Consider the following 8,501-nt stretch of genomic DNA (forward strand, 5'->3'; position numbering starts at 1 on the left):
TATATATATATATATATATATAATGCTTAACAATGCACAAGCGTATATTGTACCCAGAAGGTGCCTGCTCACACATTGTCTGTACTGTTTCAGCAGTAAAAAAAACCCAAAAAAAACCCACAAGCAAGGCACGGGTGGTGGGTCACTAACGGCTGACCTCACCCCAGCAGAGGACATGGTCTTGGCACAGAACCAAGGCAGGCCTGTGTTGGAGGGGATCCCTGGGGGACAGACACGAACATATGTCCCTCCCAAGATGCCACCCGCTTCATACAAGGTACATTCTTCCATCTCTACATGGGACATAACCACATTCATATCGGATCCATTTGGACTATCTGACTTTTTGTTGCCTTGCAGTTTCTGGCAGCACTGTCACGCTGTTGGAGCCACCAATACCAGGGTCACCAACACAAATGCCAGAAGATGCTGATCCAGTGAGTACTCCATCAAAGGCATACTGTAGGCCTGGCATGTCTCGTCTACTAGCTTCAATATGAATCCCATTAAATGTGATAGGGTGAAGGCACCAGTGCAGCAGCAGATGACAGCGACGATGACGAGGAGACCATCTCTCTGGATTCCAGAAGGCATGAGGTATCATGTCAAGCTTATGGAAGTACTATTCAGTCTACACTGGTGAGAAATCATCATTTGGGGCCCACACAAAATTTCATTTCTGTAACAGGACCCAGATGCTGTACAAGGAGAAAGCCTGCCTGGCAACATAGTGAGTATTGAAGGAAGGACATTCCCATTATGCAAAATTCCCGCTGTGGTAATTGTCATGTGTTTACAGAACTCACAAGCTATCAGACAGCTGTATGCCAACCATCTAAGGCAGCAAATACAACTGGCAGATGTGGAAATACAGTACAAGAAAAAAAGATGGAAGACCTCACACTGGAGTCCGAAATAAAAAGGAGGACAATTAGAAAATTGGACCTCGAAATAAAAAAACTTGAGCGGGAGGTGAGTTAGGCCTTCTATGCACACTGTATGCTGACTGTAACACAAATAATGCATTAATCATTATTCTCCTTTCCTCCCCCAGCTCAAAGAAGATGAAACATCTTAAAAATAAAAGGTCAAATGGGATTTTAGTGGTGTCTGTTTGTTTAATGTATGCACAGTTAGGGCTACCATAGAGATGACACTAGGCACACGGACTGTGAAATTTCCATCTGTCATCCTACCTAAGTGCTATGATTGGTTGGAAGTTGAAAGACTGGCTGTATTATTACGGCTAGAAGAAAGGCACATAATGTACCCTGAAATGCAATTTCCCAGATATATCAAAACACCTCATGGCAATAAAAAGTGAGGAGAGGGAACAGTTTAATTAATTATCTATTCTTTAAGGTAGTAGGCGTCATGATGACTAAAAAAAAAAAGATAATAACTGAATAACCATTTGCAGCTTGTGAGGCATGAGGGTGCAAAGGTGTCCCTCGTAAAGTCAAATGAGCCAATAACCTATATGAAGGCCCAAACTGGTGTGTTCCTTCCTGCTCTAACAATGGCATGCCCATTATTGCAAGATGTGGTGGATGATGAAGCATGCTCAGGAGAGCCTTCAGGCGAGAGAGGGTCTTCAGGGACCGGTTGGACCCACTGGCCTTCCCTGATGAACACCGTTATGAACGATACAGGTTTTCTGCAGATGGCATCCGGTATCTGTGCAGACTGCTGGGTCCCAGGATCAAACACTGCACAGCACGGAGCCATGCGCTGAGTGTGGAGCAAATGGTTTGTGTGGCCTTGCCCTTTTTTGCAAGTGGAGGCTTCTTGTACTCAGTGGGGGATGCGGAACAGCTGAACAAGGCCACAATTTGCCGCACAATAAGGAGCATGTGTCTGGCTATTAAAGCATGTTCAGATGTCTTCATCTCCTTCCCTGGCCACAGAAGACTCTGCGACATCAAAGAAGAGTTTTATAGGATTGCAGGTAAGAGAAACTACAAATTACAGGACAACTGTTAACAGTCATAGTAAGATACTCATTGCTTTGTGTTACACAGGTTTCCCCAATGTCATTGGTGCACTGGACTGCACCCACATCAAGATAAAATCCCCCTCAGGTGCCCATGAGGGGGATTTTGTGAATAGGAAATCCTTTCACAGCATTAATGTTCAGGTGAACATGACTTTTTGATATTGTCGATTAATGAACACTGTGCATTGCTTGTGATGTGCACTGATTGGTTTAATAGTCTTCATCTTATAATTTCAGATGGTCTGCAATGCTGACTATCTGATCAGCAATGTTGTGGCAAAGTGGCCCGGCTCGGTCCATGACTCCCGAGTCTTTCGGACCTCTGGAATCTATCAGCGCCTATCACAAGGTGAGCCACACAACCTCTGTTAATAACCACTTTTTACATCATGGCTGTGTCAAGAATGTCACTCTATTTATGAGGTTGTGATGATGAGATTTTGTATTGACAGGTGAATTCTCTGGTGTGTTGCTGGGGGACAGGGGGTATGCCTGCCAGCCTTTTCTCCTCACACCATACACAGACCCTCAGGAAGCACAGCAGGCCTATAATCATGCCCATGCCAGGACAAGGGCCAGGATCGAAATGACCTTTGGCCTCCTGAAGGCACGCTTTCACTGTCTTAACCACTTAAGGGTCAGCCCTTTGAGGGCATGTGACATCACTGTGGCCTGTGCTGTCCTCCACAATGTGGCCTGCCTGAGGAAGGAGAGGGCCCCCAGAGTGCCATCACACATGGACTGGGACAATCCTGCCATCTTCCCTGATGACGACAGTGGTCGGCTGGTCAGGGACCAATATGTGTTAAATTATTTTAGTTAACATGCATGCTTTAAATTTAAGTTAAATATGTCCTGCAGTGGCAGAGACGCATGCTGTGAATTTCAGTTAAATATGGCCTGCATTGGCAGAGGAATTTGTGTTTTTTTATTCAATTTAAATTGATTTGGCCTCTTATGTTGTTTGTGCTGTATACTGTGTGTATACAAGCTTGCAGGGAGGCTACTGCATCCATTCATTTGTCTGTTCATTTGTTGTGTATGGATTTGTCCTGCATTTATTTCAGTGTGCAGACATGCGGGGTGTATCATATACAGACCTTTGAATGTGTATTTATTCTTGTGTTGTATAATATGCTTTGATTCCGTGCTTTCTATCTTGTAGAGTCACTGTGTGACTTCAGTTTTGAAAGGAGCTGATGGTTTACTTGCTTTGATTTATCCTTATTCAATAAAGGAACATCATGTTACTCTTTTGATGTGTATTTATATTTATATGGGATGTGTATTTTATATAGTCTATGGAAAACTGTAAATTATCTAATGATTGCAAAATCATCTAAAATCATTTATCTAAAATGATTGCAATTAATTATCACAAATGTTTAAATAATGACAGTGGGTCTGGTTGAATGTGATAACAATATGCAGTGGGCAGTGGAATAACTATTGGTTTCCATTTGTGGTGACTGCTGACTGAGATAAGGGATGAGATTAAATGGATCCTGGAAGTTAGCCTGATCTGGAGCAGGCTAGCTCCACAGAATAAATCTCCATGGTAACTTATGTCATAACATATCCCGCTTTCCATTATCCTGCTTTTGTGCAACCGGATCACGGATAAGTTGAGCCAGGACAACCAAGATATCCCGGCTTAATCCCTTATCCTAGTTTTGTGCAATAGGCCCCAGTTTATTCTGTTTACAAGATCATGCTCTGGATGACTGTCAACAATTTGCCAGAATTACACATCGTGTCAACAATTTGCCAGAATTACACATCGTGAAAAAATCACCTTCTTGAAGGAAAAGTGAACTTGCTTATGGTGTCTCAACACTGGGCATTTGAGCAAAGATTGCAACAAGCGCATAGTCTGCAAAAATTGCAAACAGAGCCTGCCAACAGCTTTACATATTCACATCAAGAAAAAGGTTGATAAAGCAGTGAACACCAACGGCATGCACGCCGTTGAACCAGAGCCAACTGTCAACAACACACTTGTGTCAAGTCAAGACATTGGAGGCCAAACTGGGGCCGGTAGCAACGGGATCCTCCCGATCCTTCCAGTTCAGGTGAAGGCAAGAAAAGGTAATAAAGTGATTAAGACTTATGCATTTTTGGACAATGGATCAACATCCACATTCTGCACTGAAGCTTTGATGCGAAAACTGAACCTGACTGGAAAGAAAACAAAGATATGTTTATTAACCATGAGCCCAAAGACAAAGGTATCAACATACATTGTAAATGAACTCGAAGTATCTGGCCTTAATGGAAAAAGGTACCACAGTCTTCCAAATGTTTACACACAAAAAACCATGCCGGTTGGTTGTAAATAGTCAAGGTGAGGGGCCCTTTGCCATTAAAACCCTACTGGGGTGGGTTCTCAATGGCCCATGTGGGGATTGGAAAGGCAATCGTGATGATGACAACTGCCATTTTGCCACTGTGAATAGAGTGTCTGTTGAGTCTCTGGAGCTGCTATTGGAAAAGCAGTATGAACACGATATCAATGAAAGAGCTGCCGAAGACAAAGAGGAAATGTCAAGGGAAGAGACTAAATTCATTGAAATCATGGAACAGTCTGTCAAGGTGCAAGATGGTCATTACAGCGTGAAACTACCTTTCAAAACCAAAGCGGTGACAATATCAAACAATCGTTGCATTGCTCAACAGCTCCTCACTGGAATAAGAAAGAAAATGGAAAGGGATAAAAAGTTCCATCAAGAGTACACAGACTTTCTGACAGACGTCATCAATAGTGGTTACGCTGAGAAAGTCCCACAGGATGAATTGCGGTGTGGTGAAACCAGTGTGTGTTACATCCCTCATCATGGTGTTTATCACCCACGCAAGGGCAAGTTGCGAGTAGTTTTCGATTGTGGAGCTAAGTACAAAGGAACCTCCCTGAATGATCAGCTGCTGCAGGGCCCGAACCTTACAAGTTCCTTAATCGGAGTGCTTCTCAGGTTCAGACAAGAACCTGTTGCCTTTATGTCTGATATAAAATGCATGTTTTATCAGGTCGAAGTGCCAGAGGAAGACAGAGATTTCCTCCGATTCTTATGGTGGCCCAATGGAGATTTGACCAAAGAAGTAACGGAGTACAGAATGACTGTGCACTTATTTGGAGCAGTGTCATCTCCAAGCTGTGCATGTTATGCATTAAGAAGAACTGCAGATGACCACCAGGACAGCTTTGCGGAAGAGGTACTTGACACTGTGCGTAGAAATTTCTACGTGGATGACTGCTTGAAAAGCTCACCATCTGTGGAAAAAGCAGTACATATTGTTAATGATCTGGGTGACCTTTGTCAAAAGGGAGGCTTTCATTTATACACATATGACTATTGTCACACATGTATACTGCCAGATATTAATACATACTTTCAACATATTGTACCACAGTAGCCAGAACTATAATATTATTACTTTNTGAGGCAAATTGTGATTTGTGATATTGGGCTTTATAAATAAAATTGATTGATTGATTGATTGATTTCATCTTAAAGAGTGGACCAGCAACTGCCGTAACGTCCTGGCCAGAATTCCTGAGAAGGACCAATCCAAAAATGTGAGTGAACTCAGTCTTGACAGAGAAACTCCCAATGGAAAGAGCCCTAGGGCTCCAATGGTGTATGGAGAGTGACACATTCAATTTCCGCATGGCCTGCAAAGAGTGGATGCACACTCGACAAGGAATTCTATCAGTCGTGAGCTCAGTGTACGATCCCTTAGGGTATCTTGCAGTAATTACTCTTCCAGCAAAGCACATTTTACAGGAGTTGTACAGGAAGAACTATGACTGGGATGAGGAAATTCCGCAAGTCCTAAAACAACAGTGGATCAATTGGTTGGCTGATCTGAAAGGGCTGTCAATGTTCCAAGTAAATAGGTGCTTGAAACCACATGGCTTTGGACCACCGGCACATGCCCAATTGCACCACTTCGCTGATGCCAGCGAAGGAGGGTATGGCACAGTAACATACCTGAGGCTACAAAACAACCAAGGTGATGTGCATGTCTGTTTCCTTAGCCAGAGTGGCACCACTCAAGCCAGTAACCATCCCCCGGTTAGAGCTCACTGCTCTGTTTTGGCTATTCGGGTTGATAAGATGGTGAAAGCAGAATTGCAGCTTGACTTACAGGACTCCTGTTTCTGGACTGACAGCAACACAGTGTTGAAGTACATCAACAATGAAAACAGGAGATTTCGAACAGAGTAGCTGTTATCAGGGAAGCATCAGACACAACACAATGGCACTACATCCACACATCGCAAAATCCTGCAGATGATGCGTCTAGAGGGTTGACAGTCCACAAGCTTCTGAACAGTAAGACATGGCTGGCAGGTCCAGAATTCTTGTGGACAGCAAAGGAAGCATGGGTGCACTGCAAAATAGAGACCACTATTGCTGAAGATGATCCCGAGGTCAAAAGGGAGACCTCTACAAATGCAATAAGTGTACAAAACAGCTGCGCTGTCACTCAGCTCATCATCTATCACTGGGATTGGAAAAAACTGAAAACTACAGTTGCATGGATACTCAAAGTGAAGACGGCTCTATTGGAATTGAGTCGAAAAAGGAAGCAACTTCTACTGGATGACCCTACAGATCCCAACCACATTGCTCAGGAGATATTGAAGGTGAGACACTCGGTGGGACAAGATTTGTCAACTGAAGACCTGTCGGCAGCAGAGACTGCAGTCATCCAGTTCTGCCAAAGAGAACGATTCAACAACGAAATGTGTGCACTGTTGTCTGGAAACCCTGTGAAAAAGAGTAGTCCCATCTAAAGACTGAATCCTGTTCTTGAGGATGGACTGCTTAGAGTAGGTGGTAGGCTGTCCAGGACCGCAATGCCAGAAGAAAGAAAACACCCAGTCATTTTGTTAAAGGATCAACATATTTCCTTGTTAATCCTCAGACACATTCATGAACAGACTGGACACAGCAGAAGAAATTACATCCTCTCAAGATTGAGAGAAAGGTATTGGATCACACATGCTAATGCAGCTGCAAGAAAGGTCCGATCAAGCTGCCATTTTTGCAAATGTCACAAAGGCAAATTGTGTGATCAAGAAATGGCCAACCTCCCCAAAGAAAGAACAACTCCAGACTTGCCTCCATTCACCAACGTGGGAGTGGATTACTTTGGGCCCATTGAAGTAAAGCAAGGACGTTCCTATGTCAAACGTTATGGAGTCATATTCACATGTATGGCCAGCAGAGCCATTCATTTAGAAGTGGCACATTCTCTGGACACAGATTCTTGCATCAGTGCCATACGTCGATTCATGTGCCGGAGAGGTCCCATTTCTCACTTTCGCTTCGATAATGGCACCAACTTCACTGGAGCAGAAAAGGAGCTAAAAAGAGCAATTGCACAGATGAATAATGGAACAATTGAGAAGGCTTTACTGCATGATAAGATCAAGTGGAGTTTCAACCCACCATCGGCTTCACATCATGGCGGTGCTTGGGAAGGCATGATCAGGCTGGTTAGAAAGGTGCTGGCATCAGTTCTACATCAACAGACCTTAACCGATGAAGCCTTAGTAACGGTCTTGAAGCAGAAGTGGTCTTGAATGACAGACCCATCACCAAGGTGTCTGAGGACCCAAATGACCTTGAACCTCTGACACCAAACCATCTTCTCACCCTGAAAAGGAAACCAATTCTCCCTCCAGGCATATTTGATCACAACGACCAGTATGCAAGACGAAGATGGAAACAGGCACAATACATCTCGGATTTATTCTGGAAGAGATGGTCTAAAGAATACCTTGCTGCCCTAAAGGAAAGGCAAAAGTGGAACAACACCCAACGTAATCTTACAGCGGGGGACATTGTTCTCATTGCAGATGCAACTGCTCCACAGAACTCCTGGTTAATTGGAAGGGTGATTAACACATTCCCTGACAAATCAGGCTTAGTTAGATCAGTTTAGGTGCAAACAAAAACAAACGTCATTGAAAGACCTGTAACAAAACTTTGTTTATTGGTAGAAAATGAAGCATAAAGAGTTGACATGCATTAAAAAAAAGGGAACAAAAAGGGGGTTTATTTTGTTGTTAAGGCGATGTATATGTTGAGAATGGTTTATTATGGCTCCATACGTTAATTGTTTTGTTGTAATTGTTGTGTTCCTGTACGGCCATAAACAATTAGGGGCCGGTTGTGTTGGAGCCATTTCGATCAGCAGCTGCTGGGCGGTGCTGTGACAATAATATACCTGTTTATTTAAAGGCCACACTAATTGACACAGGTGTGTTGCATACTGGAGGTCTATTGTTTTTGACCGTGGCATGGACTGTGTGATGACAGTGCTCTTTTTGTTGAATTTTGTGAACTCCAAGCGGTAAAATAAATGGATTGACATATCTGCTCAAAAGCCATATGAGTGTGGACGGCTGATTTTGTGAATTTTGAAATATATTGGTGTTTTTTACAACGACGGAGGACGAGAGCACGCCAGCCACAGGAGGAGCCACGCGTCCTTT

At 43.4% G+C, this 8,501-nt stretch overlaps 1 protein-coding gene across 6 annotated transcripts in view; it reads left to right on the forward strand.

Annotated features, from left to right (window-relative positions):
* LOC126391229 (putative nuclease HARBI1) overlaps positions 1 to 3,243 on the forward strand; it is a 5,343-nt gene extending 2,100 nt beyond the window's left edge. For 3 of the 6 annotated variants that reach the window (XM_050045849.1, XM_050045846.1, XM_050045847.1), the window contains exons 2-10: positions 94 to 277; positions 361 to 437; positions 520 to 597; positions 689 to 730; positions 800 to 972; positions 1,055 to 1,948; positions 2,022 to 2,137; positions 2,234 to 2,345; positions 2,449 to 3,243. In XM_050045849.1, the coding sequence (XP_049901806.1) occupies positions 1,561 to 1,948; positions 2,022 to 2,137; positions 2,234 to 2,345; positions 2,449 to 2,819 (987 nt within the window). In that variant the 5' untranslated portion in view covers positions 94 to 277; positions 361 to 437; positions 520 to 597; ... (1 more) ...; positions 800 to 972; positions 1,055 to 1,560 and the 3' untranslated portion in view covers positions 2,820 to 3,243. The remainder of the gene's footprint in view (positions 1 to 93; positions 278 to 360; positions 438 to 519; positions 598 to 688; positions 731 to 799; positions 973 to 1,054; positions 1,949 to 2,021; positions 2,138 to 2,233; positions 2,346 to 2,448) is intronic. The other 3 variants (XM_050045848.1, XM_050045850.1, XM_050045851.1) reach the window with 2 other exon arrangements.
* Positions 3,244 to 8,501: the final 5,258 nt, after the last annotated feature.

Source organism: Epinephelus moara, chromosome 6 (genome assembly GCF_006386435.1).
Source record: "Epinephelus moara isolate mb chromosome 6, YSFRI_EMoa_1.0, whole genome shotgun sequence".
Lineage (NCBI taxonomy): Eukaryota > Metazoa > Chordata > Actinopteri > Perciformes > Serranidae > Epinephelus > Epinephelus moara.